At 38.2% G+C, this 26,128-nt stretch overlaps 1 protein-coding gene and 1 long non-coding RNA gene across 4 annotated transcripts in view; one reads left to right on the forward strand and one right to left on the reverse strand.

The window, feature by feature from the left end:
- Positions 1 to 26,128, reverse strand: part of kif6 (kinesin family member 6) — a 59,540-nt gene that overhangs the window by 8,675 nt on the left and 24,737 nt on the right. For all 3 annotated transcript variants that reach the window (XM_088434039.1, XM_088434038.1, XM_088434040.1), the window contains 9 exons: positions 25,135 to 25,238; positions 24,382 to 24,487; positions 23,084 to 23,240; positions 20,466 to 20,663; positions 14,081 to 14,183; positions 12,419 to 12,474; positions 1,652 to 1,702; positions 1,420 to 1,507; positions 1,193 to 1,328 (listed from right to left, as the gene is read on the reverse strand). In XM_088434039.1, coding sequence (XP_088290165.1) covers positions 1,193 to 1,328; positions 1,420 to 1,507; positions 1,652 to 1,702; positions 12,419 to 12,474; positions 14,081 to 14,183; positions 20,466 to 20,663; positions 23,084 to 23,240; positions 24,382 to 24,487; positions 25,135 to 25,238 — 999 coding nt within the window. The remainder of the gene's footprint in view (positions 1 to 1,192; positions 1,329 to 1,419; positions 1,508 to 1,651; positions 1,703 to 12,418; positions 12,475 to 14,080; positions 14,184 to 20,465; positions 20,664 to 23,083; positions 23,241 to 24,381; positions 24,488 to 25,134; positions 25,239 to 26,128) is intronic.
- LOC148413135 (uncharacterized) lies at positions 47 to 18,290 on the forward strand. Its single transcript, XR_015867842.1, has 5 exons — positions 47 to 104; positions 1,143 to 1,377; positions 1,452 to 1,513; positions 1,617 to 1,734; positions 18,112 to 18,290. It is a non-coding gene; the product is annotated as an uncharacterized LOC148413135 (long non-coding RNA).

The following is a 26,128-nucleotide window of genomic DNA, read 5'->3' on the forward strand; positions in this document are numbered from 1 at the left end:
TTAATGAGCAGACCAAGCACTGCCTGCCTTTGGTGACAGTTACATAGTTTAAACCAATGACACACATATACTTTCAAAAACAAGTAGGCTCTTAACGAGACCAGGTAGGTACCATCAGCATGAGTTCATGCTTTTTCCAATAGTTCTTGATGGTAAAATCTCAACCATCCTAATCTAGCCAAATCTGCTTGTCAGATGCTTGTACAGTAGATTTTTGATTAAAATTATTGTGATGAAAGTGCCTTTTTTCACAAAAACATTGCGTGAACAACAGCTATTCGATTCCTCATTTTGAGTAATTGACATACCAACAAAGACGACGAAAGACGGAAGCCTTGTTATTTGATTATTGTTTTTTAATGGAAGTTTTGATGGTTGTAGAGAGAGGTGATTTGACGCCAATAAAAAATGGACTCACGAGGAGGAGTAAAGCTAGCTGACCCTAACAAGTCACATACCAATGGTATGCTGCGAGGCCAATTGTGCTATGGCCAATTGCACTAACAGCATTTTATTTTTTGGTGCATTTATTTTGAAGTTGGCCTTCGCACCACACTCTTGGTGTGTGCCATAGCTGAGAGGGAGCGGGTTTCATTTTTTTAGATTATAAAATTGATTTGGGGACATTTTATGTAGAAGTCTGAATCATAGTAATTGAGAATATTGTTTCTTATTAAAAAAAAAACATTTTTGCACACTTCTATTGTACGTACAGTAAGTCTTCTGTGGATATGACTGAGTCTTCAGTGTGATAATGTGAATCATTATTCAGTCCACAACTATCATACAACCAAATATTAAAGAATCTTCTCCAGAAAAACTAAAACCCGAATTATTTATTTAACACAAGTCCTACACAAAATGCAGACTGTCTGGAACACAGTGTACTTTTCTTCGACAAATGACATATGACCGAGGACCTTTCCTGTATGATGTTGAGCAGCGGCTGTAAGGGTCACACTGGTGCCATAAAGGCTTCCAAATTCAGGGACATATGCATATCAACTTACATCCACTTAAGTGTCCTTAGGGGCCACAGTTGATGTGCAAAAAAACCTCCATCAACAAAAGAACACATTTAAAGCCCTCAAGAGTATTTCAGATTTGACACTGATTTAACCGTTATGTGTCCCCTGCCGTAGGTTTATGTGGTCTTTCCACATGGGTAAAGAAGAAAGATGAGTTCAGTCACCTGCACATTGGAAGCTTCCTCCTTCCACCACTTTTGGAAGTCCTTATGGAGTTTGACCTTGGCCCTCTCCAACAACAGCTGCAGGTGTTCAATCTCTGTCCTCAACGTTTTCAAGTGACAAGCAATGCTCTTGTAACTAATGGAAGAAAGAAGCAGCACAACACATAACAGATTTGTCTCAACAGGTATTGGAATTAGTTGCTCTTTATTAATTGAATGAAGCTCACGTCTTTTTTTCACGCTCAATTTGTCCACGCAGGTTTTCCTCCACTGCATCCACCTCCTCCCCAATATTACTGTGATTTCCAATCACACCTACAAGTATGTACAGTACATAGCAGTACAATAAAAATATTTGACTTTGAGGATTTGCATTGATTTGGATTCCAGGAGTAAACTGTGTTTTTATCCATGTATTTTTAAGGTTTTGATTCTTTTGTGGGATGCACAAATACATACCATGAGCTGCCTGCTGTCTTCGACGCACTTCCAACTGCTTCTTAAATTCATCTGAGGAAGCGAGAAGATGAACAAATGGAAAGGTTTGGACTTTTCAAACATTACTTTAAAGGTAATGCCAGTCCCGTAATGAGACTAAGATTCCTAAAGCACACATATCTTCTGGGGATGATTTGCTAGGTGATTTGAATCTGAGCATGGTGCAATTAGATTGTAAGACTATCATGTGCTGCCGAGTATCAGACAACTTGGTCTCAGTTGCAGGTCAAAGGTCTTGCAACAGAAAAACAACGAAAAACATCCAAGATTGGTTCATAGCAAAGATTTTACTATCTGGACACTTGAAAGACACAAATCTTGAGTCCTCCAGAACAAATTGAAAGCTTCAGCAAGTTTGGGTTTGGTAAGTTATTTCAGTGACATTGTGTGAGTAATTATGTTTATGAATGACAAATTTGTCTACAAGCAAAACACCAATAATCAATAAAAGGTTCAATAAACCTATAAACTTCTGTGTTAAAACAGACAGGTCAAAAATAACCCAATTTGTGTCAAAAATGGACTCATCCATCACTTTGTAAATTTGACTCAACTTACTGGGTTGTTTTATACAGAACAACCCATTTTGGGGTTTTGTACAGACCAACCTATGTTGGGGTTGCTCTGTACAAAACAACCCAATTTTATTTGAGCTATTTTGTACTAAACGGTTTATTTTGTGCACAACAACCCTGACAGTGACACACACTTCCTCGCTGAACCTCGTGAGCTGTGTTCAGTCCATGTTACATGTCAATTTCAAGCGAGTCAGGTCCATACACACTGGGACACTCACACAATTCAAAATCTTTTGTCGCTAAAAATGGATATGAAACAAACAAGACATGCTTGCACTGCAGAATTTCAGTTTTATTGTGATGGACATCCAAATCAAGTGAACTGTGTTAGAAATACAACTGGTTGAATATGCCCCACATTTTTTCAGGGACCAAGAGAAATGGGACAAATGAACAATCATATATCAAACTTTCACTTTTTAATGCTTGGTTGCAAATCATTTGCAGTCATTTACAGCTTGAAGTCTGGAATGTACAGACATTACCAGATGCTGGATTACAATCCCTGTTGACACTCTGCCAGGCCTCTAGTGCAATGGCTTTCTGTTCCTGCTTGTTTGTGGGGCATTTTTCCTTTGGTTTTGTCTGACTTAGACACGTGAAATGTGTTTTCATTTGGATTCATCCAAGGGGCCTGACTTTTCCATTGCTTAACATTCTACTTTTTTTTTCTTTTACCTTGAAAAACTCTATTTACTTTCACATTAACGCTTTGTATGTTTGTACTGTGAAATGAGGCCCGATTATTTTTGAAGCATTTGGCTGACTATGAACCAATAATATTTCCTAAAACAATTCAGAACCCATCCTGATGCTTGTGTTAGCGGTCACATCATCAGTAAATACAAGTGAACTAGTTTCAGCAGATACACATGCCCGCTCGGTGACACTACCACCATCAAGTTTAACTGATAATGTGCTAGTCATGTACATGAAATTGGGAAATTGACACTAATTTGACTTTTTACTTTTTAACTCCAAACAATGCCAAAATGCATATAATTTTATTGAAATATTCTTCAAAGAAGGGCGGCTTGGTGAAAGAGTGGTTAGCACGTCCTTCTCACAGTTCAGAGTCCTGAATTCAATTCCGGCTTGCAACGGCTTTCCTGTGTGGACTTTGCATGTTTTTCTTGTGCCCATGTGGGTTTTCTCTAGGCACTCCAGTTTCTCTTCCAAAACATGCACGGCAGGTGTATTAGACACTCTGAATTGTCCTTTGATGTGATCCGGTGCATGAATGCTTGTTCATTCCTCGGTGGCCTGCGATTGGCTGGCAACCAGTTCCGAGTTCCCCCCATCTGCTGCCCATAGACAGCTGGGATAGGCACCAGTAATCCTGTGACCTTAGTGAGTGAAATATTTTTTTATCTGTAATTCTCAAGTCAATTGTTTTGTTTTACCTACAACGCCAATGTTTCGTTTGAATAAGGATTGGCATTTTATTATTTCGGGAACCTTGGTGTAATTTAAGTTACATTTTTCAGTTTCAGACTAATCTGTAACCAGCATGAACCTTTTAATAAGTAAATATTTGTTGAAAATTGATTTATGTATTGCTTTTTTCTTTTGCCAATGTAAAAAAGGATACAATTTTAGGTATACATACACATTTTCTATAGATGGTGATCTTATTTATAGTGTCTGTGGCAGGGGGGCTTTGTAAAAAACAATCGAGAAGCACTGATTTTCGGAATCAAAGTAAAGGCTGTCAATCAGCTCAGGTCTGGAAGCACTTTGCTGAGAAAGTGTAAGCTCTTGGGTGAATGGGGCCAAAATATGGAAATGAGATGTGACGTTTAACTTCATGCAGGGAAATGAAGAGTGTCCTAAATCAAGTCAAATTACTTGAAAATGATGCATGAACTTGCACTGAGCTTTTTCTACTTTAGGTATGCAAAGCACTTTATACTGTCGACTCATTTACCTGCTAATGATGCAGGATTAGAAGCAACTGGTGATTTAGTGTCTTGCTCAAAGACACGTTGGCATGGTCACAATGGTCAGGGATTGCTCACAGCCTCTTGGTTGCGAGACAACCACTCTATCAATAAGGCATGCTGCCGCGTTACCTCTGTCAAACTAAGACACCCACTAAAAAGTGCCACTAAAAGCCCAGTTGGTGATGACTTTAATCTATTCTAGTAAATTAATTGTGTGAATATGGAATTGTATTTACATCAGATTTTGTAAATGTACCTGAGAAGGGTGCATTGCACTGCTATGCTTCACTACAGCAGGAAAATGTCGCAGATTGCTTTTTCCATCGCAGATTGCTTTTTCCATCACAATTACTCTTTAGACACTACCAGAGACTGCTGCGGTTCTGAACTTCTGACCACAATTCGCAGCTCTTCTTTATAGATGTCTACAATGACTTAAGCTGCACACCTATCGTACATGATGACAATGACCAGGCTGGGTAGGATATGCTTGTGAAAGAAATAGATTTTCTAAGTGGTGAGCCTTGGGTTGTGATTTTTACGTATGATTCCAGCATAGTTTTCTTGCACATAGTAGCACACAAGGCCACCAAGACACTGTCTGTTCACAGGCTGGGTGGCAAAAACAGATACATCAATTCAATCTGCCATGAAGGCAGACGTGTGTGTTTCTATGTAATGGCGTGTCAAGTCAAAACAAGAGAACAAAGAACTAAAGTCTTACAAATGTCCTACAAGAATCTTATTGAAAAACTTGTGTATGGACATGCTTACAATAGTGTTACACCACATGCGGCCACAGGAACATTAGAATTCCAATTCGTGTATGGAAGCAATGAGAACGAAATTCTTGACTGAGCCAAGATTCACCACTGCTCAGGATGAACTGCCCCATCAGCACAATGAAACATGAAAATGTTCACTGATGATAGGATCAATGCCAACATTTCTTGACCAGTCCAGTATGTATTCGCCAAAAAATTAAATGATCCAAAGAGCTTCTGAACGTGTCACAAAATATCATTTTAAAATTGAACCACATTGAGTGGGGTGGTAGATCTGCCTATAATTGTAACAATTTAACATTTAAAGGAGAATGCGTGAGTGAAGGCAGCATCATCCAAAAGGCTTTTTAGATGATTGCCTCACTTGTGGGATTAATACCAGGTTAGCATATGGGTATCTCATCTTTTCATCATTCTCTTCGTCAATAATTAAAAGCTTGAATTCCCTAAATGAAATGATTGAATTTCATATGTGAGCGACATCTCAGAGCCACAACTGCTGAGTAAATGTTAACCAACTGAACTCAATCACAGTTAAAAACACTGGGGTATAAACACTATTAACCAGAGAGGAAGCAATTTCATCTTCAGATGAAATTAAATTGACAGTATATCAGATAGCAAGACAAGTAAATTACTGAGGCAATTATGCGTAGGAGTGAGGACTTTTCATGGTATCGGATGGCAGGAGTTTTTGCGGTTTCCATTACAATCCCCCAGTTGCCCTATATGAAGGCTGTACACGTCTATGACTCTGTTAAGTGATCTTGCAGCCAGTTGAAGATTTAAAATGCAACCCTGAAATCTTGAGTGTGGGATGAGTGGGATATTATGTTTGGTTGGGCTACCTTTGAACCGTATATTGCAGGTGCCCCCCAAAAAATTGGGTTACTGTACTGATAATTCTTGGACAAGGGCAAGATCCAGACCAAGGGATGTCAAGCTCAGGTTTGTTGCAGATCAATTCATAGTCATGTTTTCCCTTGAAAGGCCATTTGTCAAGTATGGTTGGCTGTCGAGGCTTGAGAATTAATTGGAATTGGGACTAATACCTGGAATAATTCCAATTTGAACATTTCAATTCTCTGTTTCGAGGATTTTATGAGGTTTTTCAAAAATAAATAATAAATGTGTACCCTCTATGCCTGTGAAAATAAATGAATAAATAAATAGGAAGGCAATGTTGAAGTGGTTAGTAGTTAGTGGTTAGCACATCTGCCTTAAAGTTCAGAGGCCATGGGAATTATTCCGCCTCCGGCCTCTATGGAGTAGGCATGTTCTCCCCATGCCTCAGTGTTTTTTTTTTTCTTGTACTCCGGTTTCTTCCCGTAGTCTAAAATAAACATACATTGTAGCTATATGGGACACTCCAAATTGCCCTTGGGTGTGTTTGGGTGTGTCAGTGGTTGTTTGTAAATAGGCTGTACCCCGCCTACTGCCAGAAGACAGCTGGGATAGGCTCCAGCATGCCTGCAACACCAGTGAGGATGGATGCATAATGGATGGATGGATGATGGATAAATAGGTTAAAAATAACTTATTAGACAAGTTCAGAGAATTTCATGCCTTGTCCTCTCTCATGAGGTAATTTTGTCTACCTGTGCTTGTCTACTCTGTACTTTGTGTCTTCCTATCAGCTCCTTCAACTTGTCCAGATGTTCAGGTGCTCTTTGTTGTCTCATTAGTTTGCTTGCATTTTTGTTTTTGTTTTAAACTTATAATGCTTTTGCTTTGGATGCTAATGGACATTGTTGATTTGATATTTCTTGATTTCATGTACCTTCTTTACTTTTCTTCAGAGATTAAATTGCTAATTGAGTACATTTTGCCTTCATGCATTTCGGGTCTACAACCATTTTTACATGATAAGGGGTATTTAACAGCACCCTTGCTCTCACCAAGAGCCAAAAAGCGCTGAAGAATCAGTGTAACTATTTATTTTTCAGAATGATGGGATCGTTAATAGCTCTACCAAGTGCTTTGGAATCATTTGGAAACAAGAACATTAGTGATGAGAACACACTTTGCTTCTACTGCTCAGTCACCCAGTGTGTTTAAAGTAGGAACTAGAGTACAGCGATTCTCAAATGAGGGTACTCCTAGACCTAGGGGAACATGAAAACCCCAGGGAAAAGGCTTTGTTTTTTTCATGTGAAGTGTAATTGCAATAAAATAGCAACTTTCATCTATTTTTTTTTTTTTTTGGATACACTTGGTTACTTTTTTGTTTTAGACTAAGCTATAACCTGTATAAACGCTGTAAAAACATAATTAACAAATGTTGAAAGTTGATTTACATTGCGTTTTTCTTTGGTTAATGTACACATACATACATACATATATACATATACACACACACACACATATACATATATATATATATATATATATATATATATATATATATATATATATATATATATATATATATAAAAGGCACTTATATTGGGCTTATATGATATGGTAAATGAATGGTTTGCAACAGTTTAGTCTTGTCAAACATATGCTTCTAACCAACAGCCAATGAATCAGGATCTTAGCATGATAAATAGATTGACTTTACAGCTATCGCATGCAAAGATAATTATGACAACATACCACCCCCCCAAAAAAAGCCATTTTCACACAATTTCTAACAATTTCTAATAAATACATGATTAATTTTACTACTGTGACAATAACAAATGTACAGTGCTTCATTACATATCCGTCAACTGATTTCACCTCTCCCAGACATGTTGTGAGCTCTGTCCCCAAACCACCTCAAATATAGATCCCCACCGACCTCACAGTTACTTAGAAATCTTGTAGTGGATGTTAAGCAACAGTTTCCAGATATTAGCCACATAAATTATGTCGGCTCGTGGTTAAACATGTAATGCTGCATAATTATCATGGAAAGATGTTTAATGATATCCAGTTTCTGTGTTGATTCAATGTTTAGTTTATTTAAGCAACCAAATGTCATTAGACAGTAAGTAAAACCTCCGTACCAGAGTTGTGTCCTAAAAATTAATTTGTAAATCTAAAGGCTTATTTATACAAATGTGAGCGTTGAATAAACAGTCTGTGTTTTTACTAGCAGGTGATAATAGCTCAATGAGCAGTAGTCATATTTAATCTTGTGGGAAATAGATACAAAGAACACATGCTGAACTCCGGCTGCTTTCAAAACCCTTGGATATTTCTATCATTAAAACTGAGAATGAAATACAAAGTACCATATGCTCTGTAAGAGAGTGTACTGCATAAATCCTCCACGTCTGCTGTAGAAATCAAAAGTTCCTGTCCATATCCTGCTGCCATGCATACTGTTCAATATGTGAACCAATGACCCTTCAAAATAAACATATATGCCTGTGCAGTTTTTGGATTTAAGGGCTCCGAACACATGCTCCTTCAGTGAGTGTCGATTCCACGAACATGCAATGTGGCCAAGAATAATCCTGTAAACCAAGGAAATGTTTGGACAAATGTCTGGAGAGGCGGCTGTTCCTCACTTTGATTTTGAGCCCAATGGCGAAAACGTCCCCCAGACAAAGCAGTAAAAAGCTTCTATCTATATTGTGCTGTTTCTACGCTCTACATCAAACCAAGAGACAAATATTGCATTTAGTTTCCAAGCAGAGCTTCCAAGATGGCAGGCACGCACACCCAGCTTAATGTTACAGCAGCACTTTCCAGCCAGAAGAGGCAACCACCGTCCACTAAAAACACTCCTCATCTCAAAGGAATGCAGCTTCATGTGTCTAGTAATGCAAGAATATTTAACAGTACCAAGATGTTTGCTGAGTGTTTTTCCAAATTCAAATAAGCTTTTACACCTTCACATGCAGACTTAAGGGTTTCATTCTAAGGTGGTGTGTCTGTCGCATGTCTTAGAATGTGATTAATGGCAGAAATCATGAATCATAATGTGCTGTTTTTTTTTATCTATGTATGTGTGTATTCTATGTATGTATGGATGCAGGCACTGTATGAACCATACGTACAGTACAGTGAAAATGTTCAGTATTAGCCCGCTTCTCAAATATTTACTCTGTTGCAGTTTTACAACTTCAAAGATCATCCAACAAATGTAAATATTGGACAAGGTTAACCCAAGTAAATATTAAAAGCTATTTAGCCCAAGTACTTGCTCCTAAACTAAAGAACTGGTTGGGCCACCTCCAGCAACAACAACTGAAATCAAGCGTATTCTACAAGTTGCAATGAGACTTTCACGTCAGAGTGCAGCCATCTTCAACCCTTCTTCCTTGCAGAATTGCTTAATCCAACATGAGCAGTATTTTTTATTTTTTTTGTTAGGCAACAGCAGTTCAATAGGACTAAAGAAGTTTTTCAAATATATTTTGCAAAGCCCCCCCCGAAAAGAGAAAATGTTTCGTGCCCCCCCCAACTTGACGCGCTGACTATAAATAAGATTATTATCGATAAAAATTGTATAAGTATACCTACACCTGTTTCCTTTTTAACATTAACAACAGAAAAAAGCAATGTAAATCAACTTTCAACAACTGTTATTTATTTTTATAGCGTTTCAACAACTGTTATTTATTTTTATAGCATTTATACAGGTTACATACAGCTTAGTCAAAACAGAAAAAAATAAGCCAGTGCAACAAAAAGCCTGAAACTAAAAAAGATGAAAATTATTATTTTATTGCAATTACACTTCACATGACAAAAACAAAGCCTCTTTCTTGGGATCATCAGTGCGCCCCTGAGCATCACCTCACGTCCCCCCCTCCCCCCCCAGGGGGGGCCCGCCCCACTATTTGAACTAATGTAAGGATGGGCGATGCCAGTGATTATGAGTTAGATCCTATGCCAAGTGATACCTGGGTCAAATATCGCAATACCATTCCAGCGTCGATCCTGGAAATATTTTTTGTTTTTATAAACGCAAGGCTGCAAACAAAACCAAATGTGCATTTAACACCAGTGGGGGTGCCCACATCTTTAGTTCAACCCAACTACTTCAATATATTTTGTTACCACTTCCATATGACACATCCACATGTTTTATGTTTGTGGAGGAAAAGCATGCCTGGCATGGGTTTGGGATGTAAGAGTGGGTGGGAGCAGATGCTAGGATATTTGTGAGAGCAAAAGGCTGGATGAAAAAGTAGTCAGTATGCAGAAAACTATATATAAAAATCAAGATTAAGAAAATGTAATCAATTAATTGTGCAGCACAGTGGAAGATTGGTTAGCTCGTCCACCTCACAGTGCAGAGGTCATGGGTTTGCTTCTGGCTGTGGCCTTCCTATGTAGTGTGTGCATGATCACCCAGTTCCTTTTTGGGTTTTCACCGGGTACTTTGCCCCCCCCCCATTCCAAAAACATACATAAGCACACCGGACACTCTTAATTGGCCTTAGACACATTTGTCATTCTTGCCTAGTCTCTTCCTTTTTGTTAAATTCTGAAAACTGACCTTAAGCCTAGTCAAAGTACATGACTTTTTTGTCACGCACAACTGTCATTCAGATAACATAATAAATTAATTGTGTCTTCGACTGAGAGAGGGACCGCGCTGAAAAAACATGAGTATGTGCATGTTACTGCTCCAGGAGAAACATTTTGTGCTCAAACATGTTTTAATACATATTTATTTTTATACTTAATTGTTCCTATTTGAATTGCATTGTTACAGTGGGAGGAAAAAGAGAGAAGTTTAATAGAACCAGACCCGCTCATGCATCGGAGTGTGGTGCCCTTGTGGCGGGTTCAAAAAACAGCTCTTCCATCGACAGCTATGCCAACAGTACTGCTTAAAAAAAGAAAAAAAAAAAAGACGAAACGTGTATATTGCGTACAATGTCTTGATACGAAAACAAGTTTCGCTTTTTTGCATGGGTGCATATCCACTGCCAATATAAGAAATATTTTCAGGACAACTATATTGACCCCACACCTGTTAGGATCCGCGCTATCTTGGGTGGAAACGGAAGCTCAAGCGCACTGGTCATTGATGCGAGCTTCATAAAACATGTCACACTATGAGGCAAGATGAACAAATTTCACAGGATGACAAAAATGTCCTTGTTGTAAACAGTGCTTTAAGTAAACCATACCAGCACTCCTCAATTTTAGCCCAAGTGTACCGGGTCATTTTACGACGTACCAGGATTTCAGAATGTCACAAGCCCACAGCGCCCTCTCTTGGTACTCTGCTCTTTTGCACCAGAAATTTGGTTACACATCACCAGACCCCTCCAAACAATCCATCCATCCATCCGTCCATCCATCCATCCATCCATCCATCCATCCATCCATCCATCCATCCATCCATCCATCCATTTTCTAGAGTCGCTTATCCCCACAGGGGTTGCAGACTTGCTGGTGCCTATCTCAGCTGGCTTCGGGCAGCATTTAAAAAAAAAAAAAAAAAAGGAAGTTAATTGCGCCACAAGTGCAGAATGCGGCACAAGTCGCTAATACTGTACGTGTTGACATCTCACAATGCACATGAGACATGAGGTGCATTCAAATACATTTGGACATTTAAAACCCAGGCTTAATTTATTTATTGTTATTTATGTATTTATTTTTACTAGTAATGTCAAAAATCTTTAATTAATTAAAGCTAAATTTTCCCAAATTAATTCTGATTAATAACATTATTCAAAGCTGTAGCTCATACTCGATATTTACTTCGGTAAAATAATTGGCATTATGGCAAAATCAACACATACAAAATATTTCATTTCATATTCAGGGCTGTCTTTTATTACAAAAGAATAAGGTTAGTCATGGCACTTATTTTTTACCACTTGAAGCACTGGTCGTAATGGTAGCTAGGTGACAAACTGTTGAGTACACTAAATGGGCTACGGCAGGTCAAGATTACTCAAAACTGGTGAAGACACACTAAATCCTTTTTCGACATGTTTGTCAGCTTGAAATCAATCAGGCATCCCTGAGGCCAGGGAGGTCTGCCGATCTTTATATTTCCTGGGATCTCTTATGACCTCCTGAATGAGTCATGTTTCTTGGGATCATTATTGTGGACCAACTGTTCACCACTGTTAAATGTTTTTCTCCATTGTGACAATGCTAAATCTATTAAACAACACCAATGAACACGTAACTGTCTTTTGGTACGTCTGTATCGTATCAAATCAGTACACACACAACCCCAGCAGAAGTAGTGGAATTCCAGCGTTGGTGAGCCAAGTAGGTAACACGCAGTGGAAAAAGGAAGTAAAAGTGGTATGCATGCACACAGCCATTAATACATCAGCTGGATAAGTTCAATATACTCTGCTCACTCCAAAGAATCTGAACCATTAAAGTGTTATTAAATTCATTGGAATATTCCAAACACGTATGAAGAATGGCAAGAACTTTAACAGATAATGGGTCAACTTATCAGAAGTATTTGACTCAAACATTTCATCCATGAAAACATCTTACTGATTTTTTGCTTGGTGTCATGAAGTCGTACCCCAAGTTTTCGGGCTTCCGCTGACCTGTTATAAATAATAAATGTGTTAATCATTTTCAAATTGCTGTCAAATTGAACATTCCTTCACTGTGTCTCTACGCAGAGGTTCTTCAACGAAGACATGTTGCATAGTATAACCAGTTTGAGTTGACAATCCTGTCCCTTTTTTGGATCTTACAAGATGGCTCGTAAAAAGGCAATGGAAGTGGTCATGTTTGATCAAAAACAGTCATGCTCATGCTCGTCAAACGAAATTGCTTTCTGTACTATTTTATGGGGTCCAAGTGATAACCTTTGTTATTATTTTGAAAATATATTATTTTTTAGAGGTCTTTTCTCAAAGTCTAGCGCTCCTCATGATGGACATTTGTGGAAAGGGGGTGCAGTTTGAGAAGGGTTTGTGCTTGCAGAGTTGACTTAACAAGACACTTCTTTGAAAATAATTCGATGGCAATCTGTGTTTTGCTATTTTTTTCCCTTCTTGGCATGCATGTAGAATACGGTCAAAAAAAAAAAAAGCTTACCATTGACAGGACACTGTGACTCTCTAAAAACAATTTGACTATCTAAAAACAATTTAAAAAACAACAAGAATGTTAAAATATTTCTTTGTTATCATTTATTTGTAATAAACATGGTACACATTTAATAATGCACCAAATATTGAACATTGTTTAAAAAGAAAATAGGTTATGTTCAATGAAAATTAAGTAATTTTATACATATGTTTATCATACCCATGCCTAGTTCTGACATTTCTTTTTTATAAAAAAACAAACAAACAAACAAAACAACAAAAGATATCCACCCATTTTCTTAGCCGCTTGTCTTCACAAGGGTTGGTGGGTTGCTAGTGGCTATCCCATTCACCTACCATGCATGTTTTTTGGATTGTGTGAGGAAACTGGAGGACCCAGAGAAAACCCATGCGGGTTCAGGGAGAAAATACAATTTACACACAGGAAGACTGAAGCTGAAATCGAGCCCACAACCTCTGCATGTGAGGATGATGTGCTAACCAGTCTTCCATTATCATCATAATCAAAAAATGTAAAATCCAGATAATGTTTTAAAATAAAATGTGGGCTATCAAATAATGCATGAAACAAACAGCCTTAAAACGTTTTATTTTGAAGTTCCTCCTGGAAGAAAGGTCACGACAATGGTTTTTTGCTTGGTCATTTTTACCCTCCAGCATGAGCAGCATTTGAGTTTAACAACATTGTGTTCTTTTTTCTCGATTGACCACTTTTTAATTTTTTTTCATCTGAGTGTTTTTTTTTTTTCACGTAGTGCGAAGTCATGCTAACAATAGCTTGGCAGGCAACCGGTTGACCGCGAACAGAGGGACATAGACTTCGCCGTCACATTGCGTTGCTGGGTGTTGTTTGTTCAAAACCATCTTCTGAGTCTGAAGAGACAGCCCCTTCACACAATGATGTGACACAAGTACTGGCTCAAAGCAGGAAGTGTGGCCAGTGGGCTGGCACAGATTGCCTCATTCACAGGGAATTGTGTTTAATCTGTCTTTTTCTGAGGCCTGACTTTGAATAGTGGGATTGAGACTTAACTGTTGTGTCACAAGGAAGACAAATACAAGCGAAATTATCATATCGAGCCTTGCAAAGTACCTCTGTTTGAGCAGACTCTTGTTGTCTTCGATGATGTGATGGTCCTCATGGTCTGTGATGAAGGTCTCAAAGGCTTCTTGCTTTCCCATTGAGAGCTGCGCGCCTATTAAATACAAAACACACTGCAGTACTCCACGCATCATGATATAAATTTGTCAGCTGATATGATGCATCAGTGAGATGTGAGTTGATCCAAATCCACAGGTATACAAATCCATAACTCCTATCTGGATGCCAGATGTGAGTTAACACCCCACTGGTATTGTCTTGCCCCCAAACAATTCACTGCTACAATAACGGACATCGCGCATTTCGGTAAACACATAAATACAGTATACAGTAAACATTCATTTGGAACACATCAGCAATTTATGAAAGAAGCTCCTTTTATCCCAATTTTAGCGACTAACCACATGCAAGTTTGGATGAAACCCCCCAGCTATAGTCGTTTTTTAATGGGCTCATAATACGGTTTAACAACCACTTTTATTAAAGCTGTAAACATTTGCTTACACGGATGTATGCTTGAAACAGAAAGGTCATTATTTTACTTGTAATTATGAAATCAAATTGGCAAGATACTTCATGTACACAAGATGATAAAAGGCATCACTTGACACTGCTTCTATAGGTTAGGTATATGCAGAACCGCAATGTTGTTGATACAGAAATATTTCCTCTTAATTCAGCATATAATATTTTGGATGATAATACTGTACAACATTATTTTTTGGCAATTTCCCAGTGGCATGAAAGTTTTGCACATGAGTTCCAGATGAATTCCATGCACCTTTGTGTAATGTGTACAATTTTGCAACAAAGCAGACATAGGAGGACAGTTACACATGTGGGATAAGGACAGTGGGGAATTCAGTCGTTATTTTCGGAAAGTCCTGATTAAAACCAGCAGGGATCTCACAAGCATGTGCTGCTTGGGCCAACCTCAACAGTTGCGTCTTTGGGGTTCTTAAGGGAAATGCTCTTCTTTCGACTTTTTAAGGGCAACATTCTAGGAATATTTTCAAAATGACATCTTTTAGGTTGTGCTAACATAACTTGTGGGCTAAAATGATCACATAATAACTTTACTCATTTTTCTTTGTGCCCATAAGTTGTGACAGACTGCCACCGAGATACGTGTTGGGGTGACTCATTTTGTTTGTCATTAAAAATCACAAACTAAAAAACTATTATGTGAAGTATAGCAACACTTTTCTCTTGATGCAGTGTTTGAATAATTTCCATATGCAAAGGTCAAGGAAAGACATTTTGGGCATGCTGCTATTGTCAGCAACGAAAGCTCCGGCCTAGCTTATAGACGGCGTGGTGAGTGTAGGAGGTCTGCTAGACCCATCAGCATCTCATTACACACTAGCAGAGTTTACAGTAAGATGTAAGTCTTGACGTCTCAAGTCTCCTGTCAGCCCTAATAAGCCTAATACACGTCACCATTGGTCTGAATTACTATAGGAACACCTTGTATATTCATTAGTTCTAAAAACAATCTTAAGAACATTGAAAGAATACATCCATCTGTACTTGGGAGAGACAAAAATAAACCAACCTGAAAGCGAACTCATGTGAAGTAGCTCATTCTGGGACTTGCAAGGGACACAGTAGAACTATAGTTCTGACAACATCAATATTTTGTACTAAGTGCAGGCTACTTCCAGTGTGGTCATCAAAATGAAAATGAATACCTTATGAGCCATGTTTTATGTGTTGGCACAGTTAGTGATGTGCTATGGAAAGAGCGGAGCAAATTATAGCAGGAATGGTTTCCATGGAAAGGTCATCATTACATTTACAGTTTTTCAATGGGGACATCTGTTATGCTCACAGAGTTACAATGGAGGCATTTGGAAGCAGAACAAGAACAACCTTCATTCAAATATAACATTTCAATGACCTATGCAGAACAAAAAGAGAGATGTGGGTCAATAGCACATCATGAAAATGTAGCATAATAGCTACACGGGTCTTATTTTAAGTCAAACATTTGCACACATACCAGTACAAGGAATCGTCTCTTGAAATGCGTTTACTTATATTTTTCCAGAGAGGATAAGTGGTTTGGAGAACAGATGGATGGGTTTAGTTATTATGGTTACCATATGAGACTGTAGATTGAATGAGAGTTCCTCACAGCTAACTGCAATAATCAACATATTAAGTGATTCTAAACAAGCAAGTTCAACATACTATATGTCACAGGTTAAACGACTATATCAATAAGCCAAGGTGACATATATATGCGTGTACTTCTAAATTATGATTTTATTAAACGAGAGGGAAAAATACAAACTTAATTTGATCTTATATCCACATGCAGCACGACAATGACCCAAAACTAACCAGCAAATCCACCTCAGAATGGCTCAAGAAGAACATAATTTGGGTTTTGAAGTGTCAAAACCGAGTCAACGTCCAGATTAAATCCAATTAAAAGAGTGTGGTCAGAAATGTGTAGGTTTTATACCTCTACCTTCGGTATGTTCTGGGGTGGTATTTGTTGTGTTTTGGGTTAGTATCGGGGTTTTCTGTTCCGGGGTTGGTTGGTTTTTGAATTGTCTTTCTTTTTGGTTGGGTTTTGCTCATGTTTTTAGTTCATCGTAACAGACAAGAGTTTTCGTCGTTTCTTAGTGTATGTAGTTTTACATCTGTGTGACAACTATCAATTGTATTATCAGAGGAGGCCATCAGCTATTGAGCTCTAAAACATGAAATTGAATAAACTATTGGAAAGCATTTCTTTGCTGCTGCAGGGTTTAAAAAGTATGGCCCTTCACTTCATTTTCAAGGTCACAAGGTCAGTTTTCCCACCTGCTATTTAAATGATTCATGTCAGAATTTTTCACAAAATATGAAAATCTACAGTTATAAAAGTGTTGTTTGAAGCCTTTGCTCCGGCTTTCATTGAGTATCTTGGCGAAAACTAACTGTGAGCAAGATTTGTTCACAGGGTGACTTATTATGGTAGGAAAGCTAAAGACTCTTTTCAATGCATAGTGTGCGGGAGACTGACAGCAGTGACCCGAGTCCTCTGATTTGATTATGAAGCAGTTGGATCATTTACATGGACTTTAATGTCAGTCATGCGCGTCTCATGTGGAGTAGGTATATTTATGCAAGTGGACCATGACTGGATGTAGACATGTTCTGATTTCTTTCAGAACATGTTCAATGGAGTACATGAAAAAGCATTATCTTAAGCTAAACATATGAATGATGAATAGGTCTTAAACTGCATCATTTAGTGTTAATGTGTGCTTTCAATGAAAAAATTTGGCTTGGGCACAATGCACGAAATCCAATTGAGACGACAATCCAAAATAGTCCTGAGCCCTGTCTGTGATTTAGTAGTTACAGAGCAGCAGATGTTTCACTTTCTTGGTCACCAAGCGGAAATGGTTACATTGCAGGGTATTATGAACCATGAATATAAAAAACATAGACAAGTAAGGTATTTATGGCCTGTATTATAGTCACCTACCTTTCAAAAAGCCTACTACAAAAAGCCTCCACCAACTTCCTTCATAATTTTCCATGTTAAATTTCCCAGATTGATTGATTTGCCGACCATCAATTGTCTGGACTGGATTCAAATGTGTGTTTATTTTTCTAATAGGCTCCTCTTTCAGAGACGCTGTTAGCAATTAGCCCTCCACTGGCCTTTTTACCACACTGGGCACAGATATATAAAAAATGAGTGGATGAGGGAACTGTGGTTAAAGCAGACAGCAGCGCAGCCACAATTTGATGACTTGCTGGCTCAAAATTCACTGCCCAGTGGCTATGACTGAACTAGTTATGAGAGCTCAGGTTCATCGTCATCCATTTTGACAATCCCAGGCAGGACAAGTCAAATAATTGCAGTTGCCCCAGCTCAGGAGCAACCTCTGCTTTCCTGTTGCATTTAAAGTAAGGTAAAAAGTACTGTACAATGAATATCCCACAAGAAACTGTGAGGGTCTTCTTCTGCAATCTACATCGCATTAACATGCTGTATGTTTTCTTTTTTTTCCATTTAGATTATTATCTAAACCCCTCGAGAGGATGTGGCAGTGTGATGACGTTCTACTTTCAGAACACAAAGACACATCTGGGAGCAATCTACCAGATAATGAGACGACAAAATAAAAGCAGACTGCATATCAAAATTATATTCACAATATTTATGTATACATTTACTTAATTAAAAGAAAGATTGCAAGTATCTCTGTCCATGTTTATGTTGAGCATTCGGGATGCAACATATTGTTGTATAAATTGTGTGTATTTGGCAGCGTATTGTTTTGCGTCAAAATCTAGGTATTTGGCATTGCAATGTCAGTTTAATTCATTCAATGACCATTTGTAAATCAAAATACTGAGAGCATCTTTGCCCAGGGAAATGAATGAAAATATGAATATTGTTCCAGCTTTTCCCTCCAAAACCAAATATGTTTGTGTTGTTTTTTTTTTAACAAGGAGAAACTGCATTCTAAAACATTAGACTTCATAAAATTACTGATTAATAATCTTAAATAGAAAGGAAAATAATAATTGGGATTTAAGACTACAATCCAACTCATTGTGGTGTGTTCACAGTATACTGTCATGCACCGTAAAAGCAAGGAAGACTCTTCATGTTCTACTATGACTGTGATTGACTCAATAAACTAGTTAGTCATTTTTTTGTAGAAGAAAAAGAATATTGTATCACAGTCTGCCTGTCTATCCAGCTAATTCTCCCTCATCAAACTGATTGAGCACATTCTATTCAATCAGTCCAACCACCACCAGGTGTACCAATTACCTGTACAGCATTTGTAGCCTGAGTTTTTTTTTAACAGTATTCACCAGATTGTCTTGCCAAGCTGTTTAGTGTCCACACCTAACTCACCCCCCCCCCCCCCCCCCGCCCCCTCCAACCCCACCCCCACCCCGTGTTTTGACCCTGCCTGTCCCTGGCTATCCACAGGCCTGCTGTCCTGGTTTGTTTGCTCATGCCTTGACCCTGCCAGCCCCTGACTACCTGCCTGTCGTCCTGCTTTTACCTGGCTGTGCGTTAATGCTGCCAGTCCCCGACACGCATGTCGTCCTATTTTGCCTGCCTGTGCCTCAACTCTGCCTGTTCTGGACCACTTATTAGTAAAAAGACCCACTCTGCCAGCTTGACCGCACACCTGCCTACCCTCGATCGGACTATCTGTCTCGGCTTGGCTTTATCTGCCTATCTCCCGTCTTTCAAGTCTACGTGTCCAAGCCAGCCAGTCTTCCATCTGCCTAGTTTTCTCAGCATTGAATAAACCACTTAATGAGCGGTCTTACCTGTCTCCCGTGTCCTCTTGGGTCCTCTTCCCTGATTGTGTTATATTATGAGTATTATATGTTTAAATGTGTTGTGCCATCGTTTGTGTTAAAATCTAAATTTCTAAAAGATTTCTGCAAGTGTCACAGTTAATGCTAAACATTGTTTGTCTTTTTTTTTAATGTATGCATACACCTTATCATACTCGTAGGGTAATTTTTCATGCTCCTAAGAAAATTTCAAACAACATGCTAAAGATTATGTTGAGCTCCTACATTCCATAGGAGGAAAATCACCTGGCTGCTGTCTGTGCATCTAATCCATCACAAATTCTCTGTCTCCACTAGCAAGAAAAACTAAAGTCAGCTTTATGGAAAACATCTGCTAAACATTCGCTGAATTTACAAATTCTTTTGTTCGCACTATCCATTTGTCTCATTCTCACTACTCAACAGCGGCAAGACGTAACAATGATGTGCTGAGAAACTGAGGTGAAGATTATTTCATGATGTTTGATTACTTTTGTAAGGATTACAAAAACTGCTTAAGCCTATTTACTTCATGTTAAAACTTCCTACTTGGCATTGACTGGGTTCCAACTCAGATCTGTTGATGGATGTTGAATGGTTCCGCTTTACCATCTCATGAGCAATTGGTCAATGCTGCTCCTTTACTATGATTGATCGAAAGCACACATTCAGTTTTTGAGCTATCATTCTAATGTGGGCAGATGTTGGAAGAAAAAAAAAAAGGGACATGTTCCATCCTGGCCTATCACTGGTGAAAATATTAAAACAATAGTTACCAAAATTAAACAAGTTATCATTTAGCCTAACCGATCTATGTACAAAATGAATAAACTTTTTTATTTTTAAATGATTTTGCTAACATGAAGATGAAACGACAGTAAAATAACTCAAGCATTATTAAAATTGTAAAATCACACAATCAGATGGGAAAAATGCCTTTGAGCCATTCCTACTGGTAATGTCTACCGTGAACGATGCAAGAACATATGAGAGTCACAGTACGATCAGCATCAACGTTTATCTGGTTTATAATACACTTGGCAAAGCAAAATATCTTAAATACCTCTTTTCATGTATTGTGCAGCTCGTCCTCCAGGACCAGTTGAAGTGTGTTCATTGTTTTCCACCTTTAGCGGCAGCGTTGCTGACACACTGGCATCACTCTTGGCAACATGCTTCTGGATATTGGAAAAACTAGCGAGCTGCATTGTAGAAACATTGGCCTTTTTTTTCTCCTTTTTCAAAATCTTAACAAGGATACCTATAGGCAGTGAGTTAAAGAGCAAATGTGTTGTTTGTGAAAACCAAATATTTTTAGTCAAAGGGAAATCATGCTTCAGATGTCAAAACATGTTGTACCTGGAGGCCAGTAGATATGGTTGAAAGCTAGATTGATGAATATGTATTTCTTATAGACAGAATTTCCATGAGGTGAGCCAAAAATGACAACAAAGTAAAGGGTAGAAGCACATTAGTTTCCTCACGGCATGCACAATAGTAGGCTTTTAATAATGTCAGATTGCTGACATGTGCTCGCTGTCAGACATTACAGACTCGGGGAGATGTCATGGTCTGGGAAGAATCAGTGGAGAAAAGGGGAGCCAGAGAGGCTGCAAGGACCTTGCCAAGATTCCACAAAATCTTCTCTTCTGATGAGATTGCATGTGTTTGTCTACTTGGGTCCAAGTGTCGAAATGTTTGTGTGGCCGGGTGCACTTGCGTGCGTATGACATAGACATTGGATGGCTACCAAAGAAGCCTGAAACAGGAGAACTGCCACTGTGATGCTTCTCACACTTGATCAGCCGTGAGTTTCACTTGCCCATATACCTCCCTGCCTTTGTGATACAATCTCTTTTGATGCAATATACTGACTCCTGATTTGACTGCCTATTACATTACATTCTGCTTTTTGATACACTTTTTATGCTTTCCCCAATTGTGTGATTATTTTTTCCGCGTATTGTTGATAGAAAGGGCATTCCAATGACCAACCTATCACATTGTTTAAGGTTAAAATAGCCTACTCAATATTCCCTAGGTCAGGGGTTCTCAAATGTTTTGGAGTTTTAGAAAGCAAATTTTTCGAGGACCCCCATTGAAAATGTTTGCAGAAACAACCCCCCCTAAAAAAAAAAAAAAAAGGTTTTTAAGTGCCCTTTCTATTCAGCAACATATTCGAATGGACTCCAAGTATATTTGTTACTTTTCAGCCATATTGAAGTTTAAATTAAAATGCTGCCTAGCTTTGCAAGCACCTGTGGACACAAAATGCATCTGGACAATTTTTTAAATTATTACATTTTTTAAAATATATGAAACGGGGTTGCACAACCCAACACACCTGATTCAAATGATTAGGTTGTTAGTAAGCACAGGAGCTTGACAATGATCCTAATCATTTGAATCAGGTGTGTTTGAGAGAGAGGGTTCGAAAATATGCAGGATACCGGACCTCAAGGACTGGAGTTCAACATGTGCACTAGCAGAAGATACAACTAACATCTGTCGCCACCTGTTGCCATTCTACAACATCAAAATTCAGGTACATTTGAGATGAGATGATCATTATTTCAGTATGCTGTATATACAGTTTTTCTCATTTTGTTGGGTGTTCTGCCTTGAAATTTTTGGATGGAAAAATATGTCTGAGTTTGCAGATAGTCAGGCTTGGCTTCTGGTGTATGTTCCACATCCTCTGAATATAATCAAAGCACATTCCCCTTTACTGCATTTTTATGTCCCTCTTGCATGGTCTTGTCATGACATTAGCAGATGTCTAGCTGTGGACAAGCAACACCATAAAAAACTGTGGTGGTCAGCAGAAAATTCTGTACTAAATAACAGTGCAAATAGCATTATTTTAAATGAAAAATGAAGGATCATAAGAACATCATTTATTTTGCTGCCAGACAATAAAAAGGGGGATGTTAGTGGGAATAACAGCAGGAGACAACTATGTATTGATTACAGCCCGTAATAACAGTACCTTGCATTAATTTTGAAGGAGTAATGTTTTAAACCCACCACAAATGTGTTTAACCTTTAGCGTTGCGGCTACTACAAGAGGTAATACTTTATTTCTGGAGTTTGTGTCTTAATAGTTCTTATGCAAAACTCATGTCCCAGGTTTTTCCATCATGGAGTTGTTTGGCATCTGATATCTTCATTTATGCTAGACCCTAAGATTGAAGTATAGGGTGAAAATATTTTTTGGTGGGGTTAATGAATCAATGGACTCCCTCAAAAGCCATTCAGTACAAATACTGTGGTCACACATATCTTATAATGTTTATTCAATCTCCCGGCCCCATCTTTCTTGTCCTTCTTTATTGAGTTGTCCAATAAAGCAGACACCACAGGAAATATAGAACACACAGTTAGACCAGGGCAGTGAGGCAAAGCCTACATTTTAGGTCTACAGATTACCCCAATTTTGATCAACAACATTATAATATTTGAATAAGGCTTGTGTTTTCTAGTCAATGAGAAGCACATGCATTGTGAGTTGACAATTTTAAGATAGTGTTGAAATTTAGGGAGCTTCAAACCTTATCACGGAAAAAAAAATAACAAAAAAACGGATCAAACAGGATCCCTGTCGTTAGGGATGCAGCAATATCCCGCTTTAATTGGAACAAAGAACGTTTTTTACCATTATGAAACCACGTCAAAGGATACGGATTTCATTATCACGCTGCTCCAGCAATTCTTTTAGCTTGTTAACTTCCTCTGTACAGGGGCGCTCTTGAATATTTTTTTCCTCCTGTATGGCTGCTGGTGACTTCTGTATATCATGATTACTGCAGTTTCCACTTCTATTGCCCAAAATGTTTGTCTGTCCAACAAAAAAAAAGAAAAAAGAAAGATCGTGAGGATGACCTGATGCTCAGAAAAGTTAGAACAGATGGCTCAATAAAGTTCTAGAAAGTTTAAGTCAAAGCGCATCAAGGAAATTTTGCAGCATTTGACAACACGAGAGGGTTGAAGGGCAGCATAGCAACATTATCACCAGTGTTGATTATAATAGTTGGTCAGCAGCACAAATACACTCTAAATTGTTATTCCAGCGTGACTGAGGTGAAGAAAACTGAAAGAAAACTGCGTAAAGAGAAATGGGTTCCTAGATATAGTAATAAACTGGTGAGAAAGTACCAAACGTTCCAGTGGGATCGCTTCATGATATTACAATCCTAACAATTCAGTGTTAACGATGTGCAACGCAGTTATAAAGGAATGGTTGGATAAATCTGGTGTGGAAACACTTAATCTTTGGGGTGAACTAAAGCAGGACAAACATTGCCACAGACATAGCAAAATCTGATATGTAGAATATTTAATTCGAATGCTACAGGGTTTAAGTTATCGTCTTATAAAAGACAGAATATTTAACATATAATTCTTGTTTTTTGTACTTGCAATGAGTTATTTTTTCTCACTCCCTCTCAACATCTGACCTTAACACACATACAGAGACACACACGCAACATGGGTACATTTCAAATTAAAGTCACATTGAAGAAAGATAAGAAAGATACAATAAAGTATGATGTGGATTTTTTTTGGCATCAGGCAGAGACTGAATACTCTGAATTTTCATATACATTTTTGATCATTTTTGGAATGTTAAATGATACAATTATAAACTGTATCAACCTTGTTCTATCTACAAAACTACATTTTAATTGAGAGATTAGAAAGTGAGATCACTTCATCCACATAATTCCATATCAGAGTTAACAATGAACGTCATCTTCAATTCTGGATGTTAAACGTCCACAGGAGACAAGTTCAACGTACTGCCGGCAAAGGAAGAAGTAAAATGGCCGGCCTTTGAGATGCATAAAACCTGCATTCCATAACTGGATAAAAATAGGCATTGGTCCTCCACAGCGAGAGAGAGAAGAAACAAATATTAGAGACAGACATATACTGTACTGGCTGATACTACAGTAGTGTAAATATTTGTAATCTATTACCTTCAGCAGACAAAAACAGTACTGGATTTTCCTCATGTCTGCTCCCAATGTCAGTGTCACATCTGGACCAGGATCATCTAGAAAGGCCTTGACTGACTCTTCCAACCTAATCACAGAGGCAGAATTTTAAACCACTGCACTTACAAGTTACAATCAATCACGCACAGCACCGGCTCACCAGTGGAACTCTTTATTGGAGGAGCGTTTCTAGTGTTTAAAGTTGAGTCTGTTCAAAGATAACTATTTACTTAAATTCATGTTCCAGCTTAACTGGGCCAGTCAGTTGATAAACTATCTTTGGATGACAGTCCAAACATTGGGTGCCTAAAGTTTTGGAATCAGCCACTGGAAGGACAAGGAGGCAACTATCCAAGTGGATCCAAAGAAGATAAAAATGTGTAGTTGTTTTATTTGTCATGCAAACATAATGGAGCACGGAAACAAACTATGCAGTCTCATTTTGATAGAATTCTGCAACATTAGTGGTTTTTGGAGCAATGAACGTTTAGCTGTGCCAGGCCGTGCACCAAGGAGGAAACCAAGTCTTACCCTGCAAACAAAAGCATGGGGTTGCTTTTCTTAGGTGTGAAGTGATATGTTATGAAGACTGTGGGTAACTGATGGATGGCAGAATAAATGGACAAAAACTGACTTCATTAGCTGTGATTGATTGTTCTGTGTTATGGACATAGCAGATGTTAAATGGTACAGTGGAACTGGTACCAAAGAACACAAATAAGCAAAAACACATACTTCTTCATCTCCTCCACAGTTAGCTGGTCATCTCTCTCCTCTCCTGTCAGCATGGTCAGCTCCTCCTTCAGAGACTGAACCTCTTGCTTAAGGCGAGCAATCAACTGTAATTTGCACAAAAACAAAGTGATCATGCTTGTGCAAAGAATGTAAACTAGACAGACGTGATACACATTTTGACAAATCCAGGTCATGTTACTGCGGCCAAGTGATGAGCCAATCTTGTGGTTTATCACACTAATGCATTTTGAGGAACATTTAAGTGATTCCAGACAACTGGATACAGCAACAAGAATATGAAGGAGGCTCAACTACTGTAAGTAAACCTTCTACTTTTCTCTGTTGGCACACATTAGAAATCTGCATATTCAGTCTGTGTGATATTCTTTTAATTCCAAACATTTTTTTAGGGTTAGGGTTAGGGTTACGATGAATGGAACAAAGTCATTGTCAGATTGTAAATTTAAATTAGTTTGCTGAAGTTTAGGTAGGATTTAGTAGGTATCAAATAATGAAGATTTGCAATAGCTGAAAAAGTACTCACTTGAAAGGAAATGTTTGATGTGCTCAACATTTGAACCCCGGAATATAAATTGCCCAATTTTTTTTGCTAGGCTTGTTGCCATAATATGTAAAGTTAAAGTTAACACGTATTAATTTATATAACTACTGGTATGCATTTTTAAGCATGTTATCAATTCACATAACTATATAAAAACATTACCATTCAATGCACTATCATCAGGAAACAAAGATAAAACGGGGATTACGGTAAGAACAAGGGATGGGACAAGGTTTCATAAGATGAAATCTTGCGAGATCAGAACGCCATGGGATTTCTTGTCCTTGAAGATGTTCTTTTGGCTATTGTGAGAATGTGCTGCTTGTTACTGCTCGGCACTGCTGGTTAATATTAAACATGGCAGTAAAACACACTGTCAAACATGGTGAAAAGGCTAGCCATCTTCAAAATAATAACATTTAACATACCATT

Source organism: Hippichthys cyanospilos, chromosome 14, assembly GCF_059441005.1.
Source record: "Hippichthys cyanospilos isolate Australia breed blue-spotted pipefish chromosome 14, RoL_Hcya_1.0, whole genome shotgun sequence".
Lineage (NCBI taxonomy): Eukaryota > Metazoa > Chordata > Actinopteri > Syngnathiformes > Syngnathidae > Hippichthys > Hippichthys cyanospilos.